This window comes from Rhinatrema bivittatum, chromosome 3 (assembly GCF_901001135.1).
Source record: "Rhinatrema bivittatum chromosome 3, aRhiBiv1.1, whole genome shotgun sequence".
Taxonomy (NCBI): domain Eukaryota; kingdom Metazoa; phylum Chordata; class Amphibia; order Gymnophiona; family Rhinatrematidae; genus Rhinatrema; species Rhinatrema bivittatum.
In genome coordinates, this window is record NC_042617.1 from 285,716,647 (window position 1) to 285,741,866 (window position 25,220).

The following is a 25,220-nucleotide window of genomic DNA, read 5'->3' on the forward strand; positions in this document are numbered from 1 at the left end:
ATGCTCTCAGTCACTCACATATACACATGCTTTTTCTCTCACTTATATAGGCTCTTAATTACATATTTACACACATGCTATCTTTTCATGCTTACACACACAGGCTTTCAATCACACACATACATGCTGTCTTTTTCTCTCGCACACTCTCATTCTCATGCTTACAAACATGCTCTCTCTCATTTAAACACAGGCTCTCAATCACATACTCACATGCTCTCATCTAAACCAGCTCTCAATCACACACAGACATACATGCTCTCTCTCTTACTTACACACAGGCTCTTAATCATACATACACATGATCTCTCTCACACACAAAGGATCTTAATCATACACACATACTCTTTCACACAAACAGGTTCTCAATCACAAACTTACATTCATGTTCTGTCTCTCACAGGCAGGCTCTCAATCACAGACACTCTCTTTCACATATACAGGCTCTCAATCATTCACACACATGCTATTTCACTCACAAACAAACACACACAGGATCTCAAACACACATGCTTGCTCATTCACTCTCTCTCTCCCTCCCCGCCCCCCGTGAACTCGCAGCAGCAGCAGCCTCCTCCCCCCAACGCTAACCTCCTTCATTTTCAGCCTTCGCAGAGGAGGAGTTCCATCGACCGTGGGGTTTGACGTTCTTCTTCCTTTTAATCTGAGCCGCGCTGCTCATTCCTCCGGCTGTGCCTCTCTTCTTTTCGTCGGACCGATGCTGACCACACTAGCATGGTCTCTTCTCACCCACTGCTCACCACTTCGTCTTCCGGGCCGCGGGCGGGGCGGGAAGAAGAGACCATGCTGGTGCTGCTGACGCCACTTGATCTGCCGTGTTCCGCCTGGGCTGACAGCATTTTAAGCCCGGGCGGAGGAGGACCGGGGAGCAGCTGGGTCAGCAGGGGACCGGGAAGTGTGGCGACACACCTGCGTGTTCTTGGCGACACACTGATGTGTCGCGACACACCGGTTGAGAACCACTGCCCTAGATATACCCCAGCAGTGACCTCAGCCATTCAGTATTCTCTTCAAAAGCCATTGTGGACATACTATTGAAAAACTTGATTAGAATTTGGAAACAACTTTATAACTTTGATTAAAACTGGAGACCGCCACTGTACTGAACCAAATGTAAGCACAGGATCCCAGCAATATTAAAGATGCCCTGAACTAAGGATAGGGTGACAGCTTACCTGTAACCTCATGGAATCGAGATTCATCTCCTGGGTGATTCCTTGGTGCTGTTCATGTGCAGCCATGGGCGGGATGCTGAGTCCATCTGTCTACACTAATGAAAACAAAGTTATCAGGTAAGTAATTTCTCCATTTCCTAGCATGCAGCCAGATGGACTCAGGACCAATGGGATGTACAAAAGCTACTCCCGAATGGGGCGGGAGGCTACCTGCGGTTCGGTTAGAACCGCCCTCGCAAAGGCTGTGTCCTCTCGGGCCTGCACATCCAGGCGATAGAACCTGGAGAAGGTGTGCAAGGAAGACTACATCGCTGCTTGACAGATTTCGACGGGAGACAGTAGTTTAGCTTCCACCCAGGATACTGCCTGGGCCCTAGTGGAATGAGCTTTAACGTGAATGGGTAAGGGCTTCCTTGCCTCTACGTATGCTCCCGTGATCACATCCTTGATCCAATGAGCTATGGTAGCTCACGAAGCCGCTATGCCTTGTTTTCTTCCCCTGTGGAGGACGAACAAGTGGTCCATCTTGAGCACCAGTTCTGAACATTCCAGATACTGCACTAGAAGTCTACTGATGTTTAAAGGCATAGAAGGCGGTAGTCTTCCGAGTCCTTGCAGCTGTCCAGGGACAGTAAGAAAATGGCCTGGTTCAGGTGAAACTCTGAAACCATCTTTGGTAAAAAGGAGGGGACGGTGCAAAGCTGTACTGTTCCTGAAGGACACCGAAGGAATGGTTCCCAACAAGACAGCGTCTGTAGCTCAGAGCCGAGCCGAGCATATTGCCACCAAGAATACCATCTTTAGTGTTAATAGGTGTAGCGATGGACTGTGCAGTGGTCTGAAGGAAGGCCCTGCCAGAAAGTCCAATACTAGATTGAGGTTCCATAGGGGGGACCGGCCACTTTAAGGGTGGTTGGAGTTGTTTAACCCCTTTTAGGAAACGGGCCAAATCCGGATGCACCGACAGACTGGTTCCGTTTACCTCTGCTCTGAAGCAGGAGAGAGTTGAGGGATAATCCTTTGTTCAGACCATCTTGTAAAAATTCCAGGATCATGGTGAACTTGGCCGTTCACGGGGGCACCCATGCTACTCGCACCAGGCCTCAAATATTCTCCAGATCCTTATGTATTAGAGATGTGAATCGGAACTGGTATTGGTTCGGATTCCGGTTCGGATTCACATCGTGAAATTTTTATCTTGCAGTCCGATCGGGTTTTTGTTTTTTTGTTTTGTTTTTTTTAAATCGGCTGCGCCCGAGCCGATAACCAAAAAATACAGCCGACTCTTTAAAATGAGTTTGTTAGTATCCCCCCACCCTCCGGACCCCCCCCCCAAAATTTTTAAATACCTGGTGGTCCAGCGGGGGTCCCGGGAGCATTCTCCCGCGCTCGGGCCGTCGGCTGCCAATAAACAAAATGGCGCCGATGGCCCTTTGCCCTTAGCATGTGACAGGGTATCCATGCCATTGGCCGGTCCCAGTCACATGGTAGGAGCAATGGACGGCCGGCGCCATTTTTAAAGTTGGCGCGGGCCATCCAGTGCACCTACCATGTGACAGGGGCCGACCAATGGCACCGATAGCCCCTGTCACATGGTAAGAGCAAAGGGCCATCGGTGCCATTTTGATTAGTGGCAGCCGACAGCCCGAGCGCGGGAGAATGCTCCTGGGACCCCCGCTGGACCACCAGGTATTTAAAATTTTTTTGGGGAGGTCCAGAGGGTGGGGGGATACTAACAAACTCATTTTAAAGGGTCAGGTTGTGTTTTTAGGTTGTGTCCTTTCTTCCCGCCCCCCCCCCCCCCCCAATAACGATAAGAAAACCCACAAAATTAATCGTGGGGTTTCCTATCCCTATCAGGGACCCCCCGATATCGGACGATATTTTCAATCGTCAGATAAACGATTCACATCCCTATTATGTATGCCAGGGACATTGAGAACTTTCGCGCGCGGAGCAATGTGGTGATCATGGCTGTTGAATATCCACACTTTGTCAAGTAAGCCCTCAAGAGAGAATCAAGCTGGATTTTCGTGAAGAATCGGACCTTGATGGAAAAGGTCCCTGTGCGGGAGAAGGCAAAGGGGACTCTCCACAAGAAGCCTCCACATGTCTGCATACCACGGGCACCTGGGCCAATCTGTGGCCACCAGAAGGACTAGTCCTCTGCGGTGTTCGATCTTGCACATGATCTTGCCCAGTAGAGGCCACGGAGGGAAGGTGTACAGCAAGTCCTCCTCTGGCCAGGTCTGGATGAGGGCATCGATCCCTTGGGAGCGCTGATCTTGTCCGTGACTGAGTAACCGGGGAACCTTCTCATTGTGAGATGTAGCCAGTAGGTCGAAGGATGGGAGGCCCCAGTGCTCTACTAGGAGCTGGAAGGCTCTGGTCGACAGTGTCCATTCCTCTGGATCCAGCCTTTCCCTGCTGAGAAAGTCTGCTCTGACGTTGTCTTTTCCCGCGATGTGGGAGGCCGAGATCCCTTGTAGGTTTAACTCTGCCCATTCCATGAGGAGGTCTATTTCCAGAGACACTTGGTGGCTTTTGGTTCCTTCCTGGCAGTTGATGTAGGCAACTGTTGTTGCGTTGTCCAACATCACGCTGATTGCTTGTCCCTGGAGCCTGTGTCTGAACTGCAGGCATGCTAATCTGACTGCTCGTGCTTCCAGGCGGTTTATGTTCCAGTTTGCCTCTTTCCTCAGTCCATCGTCACTGGGCTGTCAGTTCCTGACAGTAAACTCCCCACCCTCAGAGGCTCACGTCCATCGTGAGAACAATCCAGCTTGGTGGGGACAGGCTTATGCCCTTGCTTATGTGAACTTCCTGTAGCCACCACTGGAGCCGAGAGCATATCTCTATCGGTAGGTGGAGGCGAATCGAGAAGTCTTGAGACAGTGGGTTCCAGCGTGACAGTAGGGAGTGTTGGAGAGGCCACATTGTGCCCTCACCACAGTACTACTTCCAGGGTCGATGCCATGAGGCCAAGGACCTGGAGATAGTCACACACCTTGGGGCGCATAGTGTTCGTCAACCAACACACTTGGTTCATCAGTTTCCTTCTCCTTGAGGGAGGGAGGAAGACCTTGTCCTGCTTGGTGTCGCATTGGACCCCCATGTACTCTAAGGACTGGGAGGGCTTGAGGCTGCTCTTGTCCATATTCATGACCCAACTGAGTTCCTGTAGGAGGGACCTAACTATGCTGGTCACCTGGAGGCTCTCTTCCAGTGACTTCGCCCGGATCAGCCAGTCATCCAAGTAAGGGTGCATCAGGATTCGTTCTTTCCTCAGTGCTGCCGCCACAACCACCATAATTTTGGAGAATGTTCTAGGGGTGGTTGCCAGGCTGAAGGGCAATGCCCAGAACTGGTAATGTCAGCCCAGAACCACGAATCATAGAAAAACGCTGGTGGTCTTGATAGATTAGAATATGAAGGTAGGCCTCTGAGAGGTCCAGAGAGGTTAAGCACTCTCCCGGTTGCACTGCCATTATGACGGAGCAAAGAGGTTCCACGTGGAAGTGGATTATCCTTAGATGATGATTGACATCCTTGAGATCCAGGATGGGTCAGAATGAGCACTCTTTCTTGGGCATGATGAACTAGATGGAATAACGCTCCGTATTTACTTGGGGTGTAGGTACCGGAGTTATAGCCCTCAGATGAGGAGTCTTATCAGCATGGATTCCACTGCCAGTTTCTTGTGCTGGGAGTGGCAAGGTGACATCATGAACCTGTCGTGAGGGGTGCTACGAAATTCCACAGCGTAACCTTCTCATATAATGTCCAATACCCATTTGTCCGACGTGATCTCGACCCATCGCTGATAGAAGAGGGATAGTCGGCCCCCCTATCTCCTCGTCCCGTGGATGGGTTGGGTTGGCCCGAACCTGTTTATCTTTTTGGTTGCTGGCTCTGGCATGGGTGAGGGGCGCTGTGACCTCTTTTTATTATCTTCTGGTAGTCTGGGTACTGGTGATTCACCACACTTACTGGCTAGCTTTTCCAATTTGCTTCCAAATAGAAGGAATCCCTTACAGGGCATCTTTGTGAGGTTCGACTTAGAAGTTGTCCAATTTCGCAACTATAGCTGTCTTCTGGCTGCCACCACTGAGGCTACTCCTCTGGCCGAGGTACGTACTAGGTCCGAGCTTGCATCCACCAGGAAGCCCACGGCGGGTTTGATCTCCTCTCCGGTATACGCCCCAGAGCTATCAACTTCTCTCGAGAGAAGCAGACATGAGCGAGCCCTAGGGCACAACAGGAAGCGATCTGCAGTATCATTGCTGTTGTGCCAAAAGCCTGCTTAAGGATGGATTCCAACCGCCTATCGTGAGCGTCCTCTAAGGCCGCTCCTCCCTCTACAGGGATAGTTGTTCGCTTCGAGACGGCGCAGACCAGGGCATCCACTTTCAGGAAATGCAGGTGTTCCTTGACCACTGGATCCAGAGGGTACAAGGCCTCCAAGACCCGACCTCCTTTAAAACTTGCTTCTGGGGCATCCCATTTTAGGTCAATCAACTCCTGGATGGCTTCCAGCATTGGGAAATAGCAAGAGACTTTCCCTACAGACACCAGGAGGGGATTCTTTTTTGGCTCTGACATAGGGTCTGTGCCCGGAACTATCAGAGTCTTCAGAGTCTGGGAGACTAGGGCCGGTAATTCATCTCTGTGGAAAAATCAGAGAATGGTCTGGTATGGTTCCCGGCCTGGAGGGATCTCCCCGTCCTCCAATGAATCCCCGTCGTCATCCGTGGTGTCTGGGTCCCTGTCAGGGATACCCTTGGTGAGGCGAGGTATGTCCCGAGGCCTGCTGACAGGGCGAGGCCTTCCCAACTGGGACTCAGCAGGGGCAGGGCCTGACTGCGCCTGAACAAAGGCTTGAAGGTCCTGAAAAAATTCGAACCAAGAGAAGGCCACCGGGTCCATATTTGGCCCAGGAAGAACCAGGATAGAGGCCGCTGAATTGCCCTCTCCCGGGGAGGACGCAGCCCCGGAATTGCTCAGGTCTGGGGTGCTGCCCGAAAAGGTTGTGGCTGACCTGCCCTCAGACTGGGATGGACCGGACCTGGAAAAGTTCTGAGAATCCAGTCCTCCTCACAGTGCTGACTCAGGCAGGATTCCAGGTCAGACTGTGCCATCCTAATATGGCAGGCAGGCAGGCAGGCAAAGGGAGTGTCGTTTGAGCTTCTTTGCTGCCGGGGCCATGACCTCTATATCTTATGCGTGTAGCCAGCAAATGCCTCTCGTGTGCACACAGATTCACCTCGGCGCGTGTAGATCTAAGTGGCCAGTTGTGTGCTAAGGAGTGCGAGTGCTTATGCACGCAGCTAAGCGCATACTTGCGAGCACAGAAGGCCGGCCCGCACTGTGGGTACTGACGGACAAAGGGGGGAAATGATGCTGCACCAAACCGCACACAAGATGGCACCACCGTGGACCGCACGTGGAGAGTCCACTGAGCCGGAAGCAGGGCCTAGCCCATCAAGGGGGGCCACTCAACCCGTTCAGAAACCCCCTTCCCTCACCTGAACGGGAATGTCGTCGGTACGGCGCGCCAAGCAAGGAGACTGGAGGAAAAACGTATTGAAGCCCTTCCACAACTCTGCATTGGAGGAGTTCTTCTCTACTTACCTGGTCTCAGCGGTTACCAGCCGAGTACAGAGACAGTCTCTGGCTGAGGGGGAAGAGGGCTTAGGCCTTCACCGCTGTGCTCGGCTTCTGCACCCACTGCCTTTCAGCTGCTTCAGCAGCAAAGTCCACACTGGGGAGCTGGCTACCAGACCAAGGCACACTTCTGAGGGATGATGGAAATCACCTCAGGAATTCTCAACTGGGGGAGGGACCCTTAGGTATCACCGCAGGAGAGTGGGGCTCGATTCTTCCTTCTGATTTGAAGATGTTCAGTTCTGAAAACTGTATCTCAAAGGAGACAGAGACAGGATGGACGCGGTCCACAGAAGGGTGACCAAAATGGTGGGTGGTCTCCATCGAATGACTTATGAGGAGAGGTTGAAGAACCTGAATATGTATACCCTGGAGGAGAGGAGGAGGAGGGGTGATATGATACAAATCTTCAGATACTTTAAAGGTTTTAATGATAGTCATCAACAAACATTTTCCATTGGAAACAATTTAGTAGAACTAGCGGTCACAATTTGGAACTCCAGGAAGGAAGACTTAGAACCAATGTCAGGAAATATTTCTTCACGGAGAGACTGGTGGATGCCTGGAATGCCCTTCTGGAGGAACATAAGAACATAAGAAATTGCCATGCTGGGTCAGACCAAGGTCCATCAAGCCCAGCATCCTGTTTCCAACAAAGGCCAAACCAGGCCACAAGCACCTGGCAAGTACCCAAACACCAAGAAGATCCCATGCTACTGATGCAACTAATAGCAGTGGCTACTACCTAAGTAAACTTGATTAATAGCAGTTAATGGACTTCTCCTCCAAGAACTTATCCAAATCTTTTTTTAACCCAGCTACACTAACTGCACTAACCACATCCCCTGGAAACAAATTCCAGAGCTTAATTGTGCGTTGAGTGAAAAAGAATTTTCTCCGATTAGTCTTAAATGTGCTACTTGCTAACTTCATGGAATGCCACCTGGTCCTTCTATTATCAGAAAGTGTAAATAACCGATTCACATCTACTCGTTCAAGACCTCTCATGATCTTAAAGACCTCTATCATATCCCCCCCTCAGCCATCTCTTCTCCAAGTGGTGAAGACTAAAACTGTGAAGGATTTGAAAGGGGCATGGGATAAACATGGTGGATCCCTAAAGGCTACAGGATGGGAATAAATAAAAAGGCTTGGGAGTAACCTGCATGGAGCGGCAGTTACTACCTTGGGAAGCTTGCTGGGCATACTGGATGGACCATTTTGGTCTTTTTCTGCTGTCATTACTATGTTACTATGAAAGGTAAATTTCTCCTTTGAATTAGTGCTGCAATCCTGCTAAACACCGTTGCTGGTGTGGGGATAGCGTCCACATCTGTTAGGAGAAGGAGAGATACTGAATGGCTGAGGTCACTGCAGGGGTATATCTAGGGTGACATCAGCTTTGGAATCTGACTCCGTCTCCATCTGCTAGCAGGGGTGCACATAACCCACCTGGTCCTGAGTCCATCTGGCTACACGCTAGGAAATTTCTCATTTCTCAGCATTCAGACGTGTTAATTCACGACCAGTGGGGTGTATCCAAGCTACTCCGAAGAGGGTGGGAAGCTGCTCATGGTACGACCAACACCACATGTGCAAAGGCTGCGTCCTCCCGGGCCTGCACATCCAGATGGTATTATGTATAAGGACAAGGTCACTGCTCAGAAAATTTCGATGGGAGACAACAATCGAAGCTCTGCCCATTACACTGCCTGAACCCTAGAGGAATGAGCCCTAACCTGTTTAGTTAACAGCTGCTCAGCATCCACATACGCGGCTGTAATAACCTCCTTAATTCAGTGGGCTAATGTAATTTGTGATGCTGGCTCACCCTGTTTACTCCCACCGTGGAGTACGAACAGACGGTCAAGTCTTCCTAAGAGGTCAAGACAGCTTCAAATACATCCAAGGTCTGCAACAGATTATATTCAACCACATCTCTTTCCCTGTCCAGGGAAATCAATTGATTCAAGTGAAACCACTTTTGGCAAAAAAGACAACAGTTCGCAGCTGGCCACCCTGGAGTCACTCAGCGAAACTATTCCCGGCAAGAGAGCCTGCAGTTCAGAAACTCTTTGTGCAAAACAAATTGCCACAAGAAAAACTGTCTTCAAGGTAAGTAACCTCATGGAGAGGTTACGCAGTGGTCGAAACTTGGGACTCACCAGAAAATCCAGAACCAGATTAAGGCTCCAGAAAGGCACAGACAACCGCAAGGGAGGACGAAGATGCTTTACCCCCTTCAAGAACTGGGCCACATCCGGATGGGCCGACAAGGGTCCACCATTCACCTGGCCCCGGAAACAGGCAATAGCCACCACCTATACCTTCAAGGAATTAATTTTTTTTTTTTTATTTTTATTTAACATTTTTCTATACCGACATTCGCACGAGACATCACATCGGTTTCCAGATAACAGCAAATTCAGCCAACAGGGCTTTACATTGTAACTGATATTATAACTGGGGGGAGGGAAGGGATGGGAAAGGGTAGGGCAGTAACTTGGAACTATATGAGTCAGCTGGGATAGGTGGCGGGGAATAGGGGGATTATTTACAGAGAGGCAGGAGTTAAGTACATTCTATGTGCATTCTATTATATACATTCAATATACAAGGCGAGTGAGAGGTAGGGGGCTAAGCAAGGAAAGGATGGGAGGGGAGGGGGTTGCTGGGGGGAGGGGGTGGGGGGGGAGGAGGGGCCAAGCCTTTAATCAACCCATCCTGCAAGAAGTCTAAAATGAGTGGGATCTTACCCAAACAAGGATGAATTCCTCATTCTTCACACCAAGCCTCAAACATTCGCTTAACCCAAACATAAACTAAGGAGGTTAAGAACTTCGAGCTCGAAGCAAGGTGGAAATCACAGCAGTGGAATATCCACGCTTCAGCAACTGAGCCCTTTCAAGAGCCATACTGTAAGACAAAATTGAGTCAGATCCTCGTGAAGAATAGGCCCCTGTAGCAACAGATCTCTTTGGAGTGGAAACTAGAGAGGGAAGTCGGACAAAAGTCTCTGCAGATCTGCATACTACAGTCTTCTGGGTTAGTCAGGAGCCACAAAAGCACCATCGCTGTGTGCCTCTCGATCCTCCGAACCAGCCTGCCCAACAAGAGCTATGAAGGGAAGGCATATACAAGCTTGCCCTTCGGTCACGCCTGCACTACAGCATTGATGCCCAGAGACTTTGGATCTCACCTGCGACTGAAGAAACAAGGAACCTTCACATTGCATGGCATTGCTATCAAGTCTAGATACAGAAGGCCCCAGTGGCCCACTATGAGCTGAAGCACTTTGTCTGACAATTCCCATTCTCCTGGATCCAGACTTTCTGCAGAGAAAATTGGTTTTCACATTGTCTTTTCCTGCGTGAGCACCAGCCAGTCCAGAGATTGCAAGGAAACTCCCTTCCTTAGATGATCTGCCTGCAATCACCATTTCAGCTGGATGCCGATCTCCATCGGCAACTGAAACAGTATCAAGTAGTCCTGAGACTATGGACTCCACTGGGCAAGTAGTGTGTGCTGAAGAAGATGCATATGCACCCTTGCCCTCGGAACCATGTCTAGGGTAGCAGTCATCAAACAGAGCACCTGCAGGTAGGACCATACCATTGGGCGAAATGCTTCAATCAGTAGTCGCACTGGAGCCATCAGCTTCTGAATGCGGATCTCCGGCAGAAAACTCCTGCCTTGCTTCATGTTGAAACAAACACCGAGATACTCCAGCGTCTGGGATGGCTGTAAATTGCTCTTTACAATTTTCACCACCCAACCTAGCACCTTCAGCAAGGAGACCACCTTGCGCAAGGAGTGAAGACTCTCTTCCAAGCTCTTGGTCTTAATTAGCCAGTTGTCTAGGTATGGGTGGACCAGAATGCCATCAATGCTGCCGCTGCCACCACCATTACCGCGGAGAAGGCTCTAGGTGTGGTGGCCAAACCGAAGGGTAGTGTTGGAAACTGAGTTCATTGTCCCAAAAACAGCGAACTTCAGAAACCATTGATGCTCCAGATGAATGGGAATATGTAGATATACCTCTGACAAATTCAGACACATAAGAAACTCCCCCGACTGTACTGCCATTATCACAGAGCCAATCGCAAATGACAATCGACTCCCTTCAAGTTCAGGATGGGCCAAAAAGAGTCCTCCTTCTTGGGCACAATGAAGTAAATGGAATAACGGCCCTTATTTCCTTGTGATTTGGGCACTGGAATCACAGCCCACAAGCTCAGGAGCCTCGACAACATAGTCTCTACTGCCTACCCTTTTTTGTGGGGAGCTGCAGGGATACTCCATGAAGATGTTCCGAGGAACGTTGAGAAATTCCAGAGTATAGCTGTCCCTTATCACCTCCAGAATCCAGTGATCTGACATGATCCTGACCCCTCCCTCCAATAAAACAGAGATAGATGACCTCCTATCTCCTGCTCCAGGAGGTAGGTCAGTACACCTTCATTGAGGGGGTCGTGAGGCACCACTACCCAAGCCTACACCCGTCTGGGCTACCTGGGCTGAAAGGATTGAGACTTACCCAAAGGTCTAGCCCTTTGATAAGCCACTCTCTGTAGGGTCAAAAATGTCTGAAACCCCTAATACGGCCTCTCATGCCGAATGAGAGTGTCACCTGCTTATTATCCTCTGGCAACTGAGGAACCTGGGACTCACCCCACTTATCAGCCATTTTTTTCAATTCACGCCCAAATAAGAACAATCCTTTAAAAGGCAATTTCATAAGATTAGACTTTGAAATTGCATCAGCCAACCAATTCTGCAGCCACAGCAGATGCCTGGCTGTAATCACTGAAGTCATTCCTTTGGCAGACGTATGGACTAGTTAAGGCCTGCATCCACCAAAAAGGTGGCTGCCAGTTCCATCACTGCCCTGGAATTCAAACCAGTCTCATCAACCTCCTGAGATAGAAGCAAACAAGCGTGAGCCACCAGGAAGCAGCAAGAGGCTATCTGCAAATTCATTGCTACTACCTCAAAGGCCTGCTTAAGGATAGCCTCAATTCTCTTATCCCAAGCATCCTTCAATGCCGCTCCTCCTTCTACCGGAATGGTCATCCGCTTGGTGATAGAACACACCAGCGCATCCACTTTCGGAAAACACAATTGCTCTCTCGCCACCAGATCCAAGAGGTACAGATCTTCTGAGGCTCAACCCCCTTTAAAATTAGCTTCCAAGCACCCCATTGAAGACCAATCACTCTTGAATAGCATCCATAACGGGGAAGAAACAGGATGCTTTAAGCGAAGTAACCAAAATGGCTCAGACATGGGATCAGTACCCAGTATTCCCAGCATCTTCAGTGTCTGAGAGATTAGCGCTGTCAACTCATCTCTATGAAAGAAACACAGCATTGTTCTATAAGGTTCCAAATCTGGATGAATTTCCCTATCCTCCAGGGAGTAAGGATCGCCTTCCTCATCCGTGCCATCTGGGTCCCCATCAGTGTGACCCACAACAGCCTGAGACATCTTCCACTGTTTACCTGCGGCACCAGCTTTTTGGAATTCTACAGCCTGCGATCCTGAAATTGCAGGTTTGGCCAGCTATGCCGAATGTGTCTATAGAAAGGACTGCGGCCCTTGAAAGAATTCCACCCAAGAGAAGGCGGAAGGATCTACTCCAAACTGTGAGTTGCTCTTCCTTGCTGTCGAACCAGTTAGGAGAGTCTCAAAACCAGGCGAAACTTATGACAGGTCCCCCTCCGGTTCCCTTCCTGCAACGTGCTGGAAAGGGCCAGGATCAGCAAAATCAGTTGGAGACAATTTGCCCTGAGCCTCCAAGCAGCACTGACAAAGATTAGAAGGGACCTCCAGCTGTGATGCCCGAATATGGCAAGCAGTACAAATCACAAGGCACTTAGGCTTCTTTGTTACCGGCACGATGGAAAAAGGACATCCAGAGACAGCACACTTAACAACAACAACAAGCGTTGAACAATTGTGCGTCCAACAGTGCGTCCGTACCCGGCAAGCCCGGACAGGATGCCCAATTATAGGACGCATATATTTATGTGTTAACGCTTGTACTATGCATGCCCAAAACTTGGACGTCCAACCACGCAGTCCAGATGGATGCTCAGGCTGAATGCACAGGCGTGAACAGACGTTAGGCACTGCTTTTGTGGGTGACTTGAGCAGAAGAAAGCATGCAAACGCCATCACGGCCTAACCATGCGGTGTCACAGTGAAGCCTAAGCGTGGGGCCTAGCCTAAAGGGCAGCTCAACCCACCAAAACTATCGCAAGTTCCACACGGAGACGGGAACACACGTTGGATCAGCATGCCAAGGTTCGGAGACCAGAATCAGAAGAGGGGAGAGGAATCCCTAAATCTCTCTACTTACTTACTTTTTTTTTTTTTAAACTCTACCTGAGCTCAGCCCATCCCGGCTGAGTACAGAGTTGGTCTCCGGCAGTGGGGGGAGAGGGCTAATGCCTTCACCACCGCACTCTGCTTCCTGCACCTGCTACCCTCTCAGCTGATTCTCTCCTGGCAGCTAAATCCACATTGGAAACCAGCTACCGGACCGAAGCACTAGACTGAGGGAGGGATCACCAGATATCACCTCAGGAGAAGTGGTGTGTGATTAATCCTTCTCTTTCTCTTTTTATTTTTCCCTAAAACAAGCAATCGCCAGTAGGGAGTTGCACTTCCACCATCTGCTGGAGACGGAGAATACTTGCGGGGTGATGTCAGAGCAGGGATATGTATATTGTGATGTCAGCTTTGCTCCATCTCCATCTGTTGCATAACCCACTGGTTGTGGATTAACCTGTCTGAATACTGAGAAACGAGGAGTTTTAACACCCCAATAGCACTCCAAAAACACAGCGGCTATTAGAGTGTGCGTCACATTATAATAGCAAAGACCACTCCACTCCCGTTTTTGGGTAGTTTCATCTCCAAGAGTTTCCCTCGCCACTTTGAAGACTGCCTGCTGACTGGTCATCCACCCCAGAGGTGGCCAATGCTTGCTTCTGAAGTAAAGAGCAGGGAGATCCTGTGTTCATGAAGTGTGCTGTGTAAATTTGATTGTCCATGCTCGCTTTTTACCTTGTGCTGGACCCACAGACCGTGAAAACTGTGCAATTACTGGCAGGGGAGCAAGACCACTGCAGACACTGTTGAGGCTGGTGATGGGTGAAGGTGTCGGGGACTGAGCTGGGGATGTGATAGGGCTGCTCATCTGGGTGCTGGCCTGAATGGAAACAGAAACAAAAGTATATTAATCATAGAAGCAAGCAGGGCTAATTCCAACTTGTCTTCATCCACAAAAGCATATGACACCCCTCTCCCCATTAGGCCCTCTATGGGAGGACATCAATGACAGTGGAACCCTGTTCTGGTTAATCCCCTGGGAAGATGAACAGTGCCCTCAAATTTGATGTATCTCCCAGGTAAAAGAAATTCCAGCTAATGGCCACGACTGAGACAGAATTGAAGGTGTACTGCTTAGGACAACAATCCTGAGGTCCAAACAAGTATCACCTAACAATTATTTCTTTAAGTAAATAACAGATTCCTAGGCAGCCTAAAGAAAGTCACTAATTCCAAAGGAAGCTTTGCCCCCAGAGTGTGAAACTCCTCCACGTCAGTCTTCTCTCACCTGAGTGTTTCCATCATGGCTATACAGATGCTCTGGCTTTTGTCCTCGCTGATCCATTGCAAAATATTTACAGTGACTCCACTGGACCATGGAAGGATTCTGGGGGGGAGCCTGAGGACTGCTGGGGACACTGGGGACATTCAGTTGCATAACCACCACACCAGTCCCTGATGGGCTCACACCTACATATAAACAAAGAGGTTAACGGGGATAAACCCACACTTTTAAGCAATTTATCCAGTTCTACTAAAATGTTCATAAGATGGATTTTTGAAAGGATTTTCCCCATTCCTTTACCTGTGTCTGTGAGGTCTCCCAACCAGACACATAAGAACATAAGAAATTGCCATACTGGGTCAGACCAACGGTCCATCAAGCCCAGCATCCTATTTCCAACAATGGCCAATCCAGGCTATAAGTACCTGGCAAGTACCCAAGTCTATCCCATGCTACTGATGCTAGTAATAGCAGTGGCTATTTTCTAAGTCAACTTGATTAACAACAGGTAAAGGACATCTCCAAGAACTTATCCAAACCTTTTTTAAACCCAGTTACACTAACTGCACTAACCACATCCCCTGGCAACAAATTCCAGAGTTTAATTGTGCGCTGAGTGAAAAAGAACTTTCTCCGATTAGTTTTAAATGTGCTACTTGGTAACTTCATGGAGTGCCACCTGTCCTTCTATTAGCCGAAAGAGTAAATAACCTATTCACATTTACCCATTCTAAATGTCTCATGATCTTAAAGACCTCTATCATATCCCCCCCTCAACCGTCTCTTCTCCAAGCTGAGCAGTCCTAATCTCTTTAGTCTTTCCTCATAGGGGTGCTGTTCCATCCCCTTTATCATTTTGGTCGTCCTTCTCTGTACCTTCTCCATGGCAACTATATCTTTTTTGAGGTGCGGCGACCAGAATTGTACACAGTATTCAAGGTGCGGTCTCACCTTGGAGCGATACAGAGGTATTATGACATTTTCCATTTTATTCCCCATTCCCTTCCTAATAATTCCTAACATTCTGTTTGCATTTTTTGGCTGCCGCAGCACACTGAACCAACGATTTCAATATATTATCCACCATGACGCCTAGATCTCTTTCCTGGGTGGTAGCTCCTAATAAGGAACCAAACATCGTGTAACTATATCATGGGTTATTCTTCCCTATATGCATCACCTTGCACTTATCCACATTAAATTTTATCTGCCATTTGGATGCCCAATTTTCCAGTCTCACAAGGTTCTCCTGCAATTTATCACAATCTGCTTGTGATTTAATTACTCAGAATAATTTTGTATCATCTGCAAATTTGATTACCAGATTTCCAGATCATTTATAAATATATTGAAAAGCACAGGTCCCAGTACAGATCCCTGAGGCACTCTACTGCCCACCCCCCTTCACAGAAAATTGTCCATTTAATCCTACTGTTTCCTATCTTTTAGCCAGTTTGTAATCCACGAAAGGACATCACCACCTATCCCATGACTTTTTACTTTTCCTAGAAGCCTCTCATGAGGAACTTTGCAAATGCCTTCTGAAAATCAAATACCCTACATCTACCGGTTCACCTTTATCTACATGGCTGTTCATGGCTGTTCATGAAAGCATTTCCAGACCCTTAAGGATTCACTTCCATCAATTGCAGCAAAATCAAATACAGCAATACTGAACATTTTCTATCAAATAAAATATTTATTTAAAAGAACAATTATTTAATTGAACATTCTCTTCTAACTGAATCAGACACTACAAACCAATCACTACGTTTTACTTCTTGTTAAACTTGTTTATCTTTCCTTTAACTCTAATCCCAGTTAGAATAACCCCTGTTTTATTGTAACTTTCTCTTCCGTGCACTTGTTTATACTCCTGTAATGTATACTCTTATGTTTTAGTTATGTCGTTATAATGTATTGATCACCCCTTGTTTTATGTAAACCGACATGATACGTACTCCTGTGAATGCCGGTATAGAAAAACACAAATAAATAAAAAATAAAATAAATAAATATTTATTAACTCCTTCAAAAAAGTGAAGCAGATTTGTGAGGCAAGATTTGCATTAGGTAAAGCCATGCTGACTTTGTTCCATTAAACCATGTCTTTCTATATGTTCTGTGATTTTGATCTTCAGACTTTTTCCACTATTCTTCCTGGCACTGAAATCAGGCTAACTGGTCTGTAGTTTCCCAGATCGCCCCTGGAGCCCTTTTTAAATATTGGGGTTACATTAGCCACCCTCCAGTCTTCAGGTACAATGGATAAGTTTAATGATAGGTTCCAAATTTTTAATAGATCTGAAATTTCATTTTTGAGTTCCTTTAGATCCCTGGGGTGTATACCATTTGGTCCAGGTGATTTACTTCTCTTCAGTTTGTCAACCAGGCCTACCACATCTTCTAGGTTTACAGTGATTTGGTTCAGTCCATCTGAATCATTACACATGAAAATCTCAACATCCTCTTCAGTAAACACTGAAGCAAAGAAATAGTTGAATCTTTCCACGATGGCCTTATATTCCCTAAGTGCCCCTTTAACCCCTTGATCATCTAACAGTCCAACTGACTCCCTCGCAAGCTTTCTGCTTTGGATATTTTTTTTTTAAGTTTTTACTGTGAGTTTTTGCCTCTACGGCCAACTTATTTTCAAATTCTCTCTTAGCCTGTCTTACTAATGTTTTACATTTAACTTGCCAATGCTTATGCCTATTTTCTTCTGTTGGATCCTTCTTCCAATTTTTGAATGAAGATCTTTTGACTAAAATAGCCTCTTTCACCTCACCTTTTAACCATACCGGTAATCGTTTTACCTTCCTTCCACCTTTCTTAATGTGAGGAATACATCTGGACTGTGCTTCTAGGATGGGTTGGGTTTGTTTTTTTTTGTTTGTTGTTTTTTTTAACAATGTCCATGCCTCTTGCACACTTTTTACCTTTGTAGCTGCTCCTTTCAGTTTTTTTCTATTTTTCTCATTTTATCAAAGTTTCCCTTTTGAAAGTTTGGCACTAGGGGTGTGGATTTGCTTCCTGTACCCCTTCCAATCATTAATTCAAATTTGATCATATTATGATCACTATTGCCGAGCGGCCCCACCACTATTACCTCTCACACCAAATCCTGTGCTCCATTGAGAATTAGATCTAAAATTGCTTCCTCTCTCGTTGGTTCCTGAACCAATTGCTCTATAAAACTGTCATTTATTCCATCCAGGAACTTTATCTCTTTAGCATGCCCTGATGTTTCACTCACCCAGTCAATAATAGGGTAATTGAAATCTCCCATTATTACTGAACTACCAATTTGGTTAGCTTCCCTAATTTCTCTTAGCTTTTCACTGTCCATCTCACCATCTTGGCCAGGTGGACGGTAGTATACTTCTATCACTATACTCTTCCCCAACACACAAGGGATTTCTACCCACAAAGATTAGATTGTGCATTAAGTCTCATGCAGGATCTTTATCCTGTTGGACTCTAGGCCATCCCGGACATAAAGTGCCACCCCGCCTCCCAGATGAGATATAATTTGTCCCTCTGTATAGCACTCTCCCATTGGTTATCCTCCTTCCACCAGGTCTCTGAGATACCAATTAAGTCTATGTCATCATTCACTGCTATATATTCTAATTCTCCCACTTACTTCTTAGACTTCTGGCATTAGCATACAAACATTTCAAAGTGTGTTTTTTGTTTGTATTTTCATTCTGCTTTTTAATTGATAGGGATGAATTGGAATTTTTTAGCTCAGGTGAGTTTTTAATTACAGGCACTTGGACTTTTCTTATTATTGGAACCTCACTATTGGGATGCCCTAATTCTAATGCATCATTAGTATCCTTTGAAGATACCTCCCTCCGAACCATGCACTGCTCAGTGAGTGTCGGCGTTCCCCTTTGTTCTAGTTTAAAAGCTGCTCTATCTCCTTTTTAAACGGTTAATGCCAGCAGTTTGGTTCCACCCTGGTTAAGGTGGAGCCCATCCTGTCGGAAAAGACTCCCCCTTTCCCCAAAAGGTTCCCCAGTTGCTTACAAAACTGAATCCCTCTTCCTTGCACCATCGTCTCATCCATGCATTGAGAATTCAGAGCTCTGCCTGCTTCTGGGGACCTGCACATGGAACAGGGAGCATTTCAGAGAATGCCACCCTGGAGGTTCTGGATTTCAGCTTTCTATCTAAGAGCCTAAATTTGGCTTCCAGAACCTCCCTCCCACATTTTCCTATTTTGTTGGTGCCCACATGGTCCCATGACAGCCGGCTACTCCCCAGCAAAGTTTAAAATCCTATCTAGGTGCCGCGTGAGATCTGCCACCTTCGCACCCAGGTAGGCATGTTACCAGGCGATCCTCACACCCACCAGCCACCCGACTGTCTACATTCCTAGTAATTGAATTACCAACTATGTTGGCTGACCTAACCCTTCCCTCCTGGGCAGTAGCCCTGGGAGACACATGGGTAGTGCAAAAGGACAATGCACCACCTGGAAAGCAGGTCCTTCCTACAGGATCCTTTCCTGTTGCACCAGGTTGATGCTCTTCAATTCTTCCTCCAAAGCAGCACCAGGGCTGCCAGCCTGAAGTTGGGACTTGGCTACTATGTCCCTGAAGGTCTCATCTATATACATCTCTGTCTGCCTCAGCTCCTCCAAGTCTGCCGCTCTAGCTTCCAGAGACTGGACTCATTCTCTGAGAGACAGGAGCTGTTTGCATTGGATGAACATGTACAACTTTTCACCGGAAGGTAAAAAATCATACATGTGACATTCGATGCAAAAGATTGGGAGGCCCCCATCTTGCTGCTGGACTGCTGCCTTCATCTCAAATTTGATCAGTTCTTTGTTAGGTTTTAGATTGCTATGGGAGTTGTGGCATTTGGGGGGACAGTTTTCAGACTATCCACAATGGGATTAAATCCCAGGGACTTTTAACCTGCGAGCTTTGCACCAATGATCAAAGGTAAAGTATGCACGTACTTTTGCTTTGAAACTTGATGCAGGTTCAAAGTACATGCTGTCACTGGCACCTGCTCTTTTTTTTTTTTTAAGCCGAAATCTTTTCATGGAAAATGTAATATCTGTGCTCTCTTTTCCCGCTCCTCCCATCTAAACATGCATTCTGGAATACCGCCTCTCAATGTGGCTGAGAGTAAATCTGCTGCAAAACAATGGACAGACTTTTAGCCACAGTGAGGGTGGGCAATGTTCAGACAGCCAGCACACACAGGTAAAATGCTTCTTACATAGGTAAATCACTATATTTAAACTTTTAATTGAGAGCAAATAAAGACTTACAAGCAATTACCACGTATACATTTGTTTCTTATGCACACTAAGGAGAAACAAGCAAACATTTCTAATTCTTAACATTTCCTTCTTACATCACTTTAAAACTTGCCCTCCCTGGCCCTGGGTATTTAGGATACCTTTACATTAAGTATAAGGATAACAACTTTTTAGGGTACTTTTATCGTTTGAAACTAAAGGGAATTTACTTGTTGCATGCTTCAAGAAAATTTCATAAGACTATTACTACCTTAAACAATGGTGGGTAGCATCAATAATGTCTGCAAATAGACCTCTGCAGTACACATGAGTCCCCAACAGATGGCAACCACTTCTCAACAACAATCATATTAGAAACTAATCCTTAAAAGAATCTTTGGTCAAGATACTATACTGCCTTTCCAGGTGGTGCAAAAGGTTTCCCTAAATGCATTTCATACAAGGCAGGAAACAGATACATGTATTTCTCCCTATATAATATAGTTCTGCAATAATGAAAATTTGGCTTATGGTGTTGTTCCATCACTGCAGTGCCATATATGTAAATGCACTCTTGCAGTGACCATTACTACACCATATATGAAAGCACACTCCTGCAGTAATATCAGAAACTGTTCTCACAACCAGAGTACCACATTAAATGCAAAACAAGATGAAAAAAATATACCATTTCAAATCATCCAGCTACTGTGGCAATTGGAGTTCATTTACAGTACTATTAACCAAAAGTCTCCCATTTAAGCCCCAAGAGTTGCTGGGGTAGATTGAACTAAGTTGGCATGCTTTACCTGAATACTGCTGCTGCATCTGTGGCGGGCTGCAGGGGGATGAGGACTGAGGCATCTGGTATGGTTCGGAGCCCACAGGCTGAAGAAAACCCACTGCCGACGGGCTGAAAAGCAGAAGGGGATTGGCTGCTGAGCGTGCAATGAACACAGCTGTAGTTTCCTAAGCTCTTCTTTCAAGATATTTAGAACGATGTGGGCAAAAATGGTCTTTTCAAAGTAACTGATTTGCAGTGCAGAAAGCTGGATTCTCTACAGGTTGTAGTACTTTCTGTAAGACCGACAGAATTATCCCACTATGAAGACATCTCTTGCCATATTTTGATTTGTGATCTTTAGATAACTTTTATGTTAATGCAAGACAATGTATCACAGTCTGCAAAGAATCTAAACTACTAATGAAGCCAACCAGATGGCTGCCAAAGAGGAGAGAGAGCAGAATATGATCCTTGGTTTATGTTCCTGTTCCCTCTATGAGCAGCATTGGAGAAAATTATAGCTTCTTTGTATGCAAAAAATCACAATCCCACAACCCTCAATTCAGCTTTCCCAGGACTTAAGCCAGCATGAACATTCTCTGCTCTCTTTTTCACAGAGATTTCCACAATATTGGGATACTATGGGAGAGATTATGTGAAGAAATACAAAATCTTGACTGCTTGTGAAGGATTTCCAGTGAGCAGGTGTAAAGAGCTGGCCTGTATAGGAAAGAAGAAAAGTGAGAAACCTAAATGCTGTAAAGAGCTTTCTCTGGATGGTCCCTTTCACCCCTGTCCTCACCTGGAGCCGTTCTGCTGTGCTGGAGGAATAACACTGTAATACACAGGCATGCCCCCAGAAGGCAGCCCTCCCTGAACAGACTGAGTCACCGGAATCAGCACTGGCTGCTGATACGTCTGTGGCACGACACCCGGGGAGTCGCTACTCACCGGAACCTGGGCCAAAAGTAATGGAGACACAAAATGCAGTAAAGAAACATGATCTCGCTAGCCAATGCCTGCAACTCAGCTGGGTTTACCAGCCAGTTAATGCAGGCAACTACAGCAATGCAGCCTCCAGCTCTGGCTGAAATTATGAGCTGTCTCTGTACCATGGCTTCCCTTGTCCATTAGTTTATTAAGCTACACTTGTCTAAATAATTATTGTTTAACATGTAAACCTTAGTGTCGTCTCTCCCCACCCCCCCCCCATGTTCTGACTTGGGGAGGGGCAGTGGGGGAAAGGAGGCAGGAGGTTCACACCATGTTTTCAAACAATACAACTGAATGATTTCTAGGAAAACTCAATAATTCTGTCAGAGAACTAAGGTACGTTCTGCATAATGCTATGTCGCTAGATGACTGCATCCAGAGACAGCAGCAGGAGTTGAATACTATTCCAATAAAATAATAAGTTAGTCTTGCCATCTGTAAAACCACCATGCCCCATGGAAATTCTACTCTAGAACAAGGAATTACAACTTTCCAAAGTTTCTGGAGCCTCCCCAGAACAGTTTTTGATGTTGTAGTTGTAGTTTATTTATTTATTTGAAAACTTTTCTATACCGTCGTTTAGTGGTATACCATCACAACGGTTTACAGATAGGCACATAAATAAGTTTGGTTTGGATTATAAATTAACTAGTAGGTGCCAATAGATTTTCGGTTACATGATTCAAATAATATACGCTATCTGGATTGTGGGTTGGAAATTCCATTTATAGTTGTGAACATCACTCACTTGATAGGATGGCAATGAAGTGTACTGGACCATCACACCTTGCATTTGGTTACCCATGCCAGCTCTCTGGTTACTGATCAAGGCTGGGTTCTGGGGCTGCTGGACTCCCATCATGCCTGGGTACGCTGGTTGCTGGTTAGGCATTATGGGCTGTAGATCTGTAGGAGGAGAGAAACTGGATTTCAGTATTTATATGATGTGCAAATGGTGGCACTGAGTATGCATACAGTGCAAAAAAAAAAAGTACAGAAGGACCCCCTGCTCTCTGGCTTGTCCAGGAAGATCTCTGATCCCTGGCTAGCTGTTGAAGATACTGCTTGTAATGTTATTCCTGCACAACAAAACAATTTAAATCCAAACTCTAGAAATAATTTAATTTATTAAATATAGCTCACAAGTACAGAAAAGCACCTCAAAAGAGGAGAAATATAATCTTATCTGATAATTTCCTTTCCTTGAATCCTGCCATACCAATCCAGACAAGTGGATCATGCCTCCCTGCCATAGGCAGAGATAAAGAGCTACAAGTTTTCCATGACATCACTCACAGTACATGAGCATGAGCAGCAGTAAACCTTATCAGTATACCTTTGTCAAAGCTAATCAACTAATAATTATCAGACCAGCAAATGAGTAATAAAGGAAAATTGGTTCTTACCTGCTAATTTTCATTTCTGTAGGACCACAGATCAGTCCAGACTCCTGGTAGTTTTGCCTCCTTGCCAGCAGATGGAGACAGAGAAAGTTTCACTGACACTGTACATAACCCAGTGTGCCACCTGCAGTCCCTCAGTATTGACCTGTATCCAAGCCATAAATTTCTAAGCAAGCTTCTAAGCAAACTCTCTCCCCTCCGAGCCGGAAGAAGGTGAAGTTGCCCAAAAAGGAAAACTCATTTCCCAAATTTAACATAAGTGATCAGCATTGAAACCTCCAACAACTCCACACAGTATGAGCGGCGGATTTCCCCCCCCCCCCCCCAAATAAATGGGAGGGTCTCTGGACTGATCTGTGATACTACAGGAATGAAAATTAGCAGGTAAGAACCAATTTTCCTTTCCCTGTACATACCCAGATCAGTCCAGACTCCTGGAATGTATCTAAGCTCCTCTTAACTTGGGTGGGACGTGGAGAGTTCCACTCGTAGAACATTCTCACTAAAGCACATGGAAGCCAGAGCCCTGACATCCAAGTGACAATACCTAGCAAAAGCATGCAACAACTTCCCAGTAGCCACCCAGCAAATTTCATGCGGAGACACCTGATGTGACTTAGCACAGGAAGTCGACTGAGAACACGTCAAGTGCGCCCCTAAACCCCTCTTCAGCCACCGCACAATTGTAGCCTTAGACAACTTATTTCCCTTTTCTGGACCACTCCACAGTACAAAGAGGTGATATGATCTATGGAAATCTTAAGTGCCCTTTAGATACCTCAATCATGCATATCTCCAATCTAAGAGCCTAAGCTCCCCCACATGAGGTGTAGAGGAATCCAAATCCATTAAAACCGGAAGCTCTACTGCTAGCTAAGATGGAACACCAAGACTATCTCAGGCAGAAAAGAAGGCACATTGCATAAAGATACTCCCGAATCAGACATCTGTAGGAAGGAATCTCAATACGACAGCACTGGAACTCCAAAATTCTCCTGACTGAACAAATAGCAATCAAGAAACCACTTTAAGAGTCAAGTCTTTAACCGTAGCTCTCTTTGGTGGTTCAAATAGCGCCTCACACAATCATCTAAGGACTAGATTCAGATTCCAAGATGGACAAATGCGCCGCCCCTGAGGACACAAGTTCTTAGCTCCCTGAAAGAACCATAGAACATCCGAATGTGTGGGCAGAGGATACCCTTGCACCTTATCATGGAGACAACCCAATGTCGCTACCTGGACATTCAGAGAGTTAAAGGTCAGTCCCCTGACCAAAATCTTTCTGAAGAAAAGCCAAAATATGCGACACTGTAGCCTGAACAGACTGAGGCTGCACTCCGTCAACAGCAGACCAGGACTCGAAGATCCTCCAAATTTGCACATACATCAAGGATGTAGAAGGTGGAAATAACCACGTCGGAATATCCCCTCCATCACAGTTGTCTCCTCTCAGAAGCGATGCTACGAGACAGAAGTGAGCCGCCTGACCCAAAAATATTGGGCCCTGGTGGAAAACAGTCAACCGATGTCTGAACCTCAGGGTCCCATCTATGGCCATGTTTATCAGATCTGGGAAGCATGGTCAATGTGGCCACTTTGGAGCCACCAGGATCACGTTTGCCTGGATGTTTCTCTATCTGCCGTAATCCCATGTCCACCAGAGGTCATGGGAGGGAAGACAAAGAAGAATCTCTCGAGTCCACAACAGCACCGGAGCTCCGATTTCTTTGTACCGTGTTCTGTTCAGTGGCTGTAAAAATCGAGACACCTTAGTGTTCTTTTGGTTGGGATATCCCCATCTTCCGTGAATGAGAAACATTGCTGCCTCTGACAGTACCCATTCCCTGGGGTCTAACTTTCTCTGACTGAGAAAATCCGCCTGAACGTTATTCATTCCGGTGATGTGAGACACTGCCAGCTGCTCCAAGTGCTGTTCTACCCAGAGAATCAACTCCCGGACCTCTCGAGCCGCTGCCTGATTCTTGGTTCCGCATTGACGTTTGATGTAGTCCACTGTTGTCACATTGTCTGATATGACCAGTACTGAAAGGCCGCATAACCTTGGCAGACTGGCATGCAACACAAAATGCACCGCTCTAGTCTCTAACAGATTGTTAGGCCATGAGGCCTCCAGTTTCGACCACTGGCCCTATGCTGACTGATCTTGCCACAACACCTTCCATCCAGAGAAGCTTGGATCGGTAGTGACTATTATCCAATTCAGAATTCCAATGTTGATGCCATAGAACCCAAACCTGTAAATACTTCCAGACTCTGGGTACCGAAAACTCTA

At 46.6% G+C, this 25,220-nt stretch overlaps 1 protein-coding gene across 10 annotated transcripts in view; it reads right to left on the reverse strand.

The window, feature by feature from the left end:
- The window catches only part of R3HDM2 (R3H domain containing 2), a 447,291-nt gene that overhangs the window by 29,572 nt on the left and 392,499 nt on the right, over nucleotides 1–25,220 (reverse strand). For 6 of the 10 annotated variants that reach the window (XM_029594890.1, XM_029594896.1, XM_029594891.1 and 3 more), the window contains 5 exons: nucleotides 22,270–22,427; nucleotides 21,331–21,491; nucleotides 20,554–20,657; nucleotides 14,485–14,666; nucleotides 13,932–14,076 (listed from right to left, as the gene is read on the reverse strand). In XM_029594890.1, the coding sequence (XP_029450750.1) occupies nucleotides 13,932–14,076; nucleotides 14,485–14,666; nucleotides 20,554–20,657; nucleotides 21,331–21,491; nucleotides 22,270–22,427 (750 nt within the window). The remainder of the gene's footprint in view (nucleotides 1–13,931; nucleotides 14,077–14,484; nucleotides 14,667–20,553; nucleotides 20,658–21,330; nucleotides 21,492–22,269; nucleotides 22,428–25,220) is intronic. The other 4 variants (XM_029594892.1, XM_029594895.1, XM_029594889.1 and 1 more) reach the window with 1 other exon arrangement.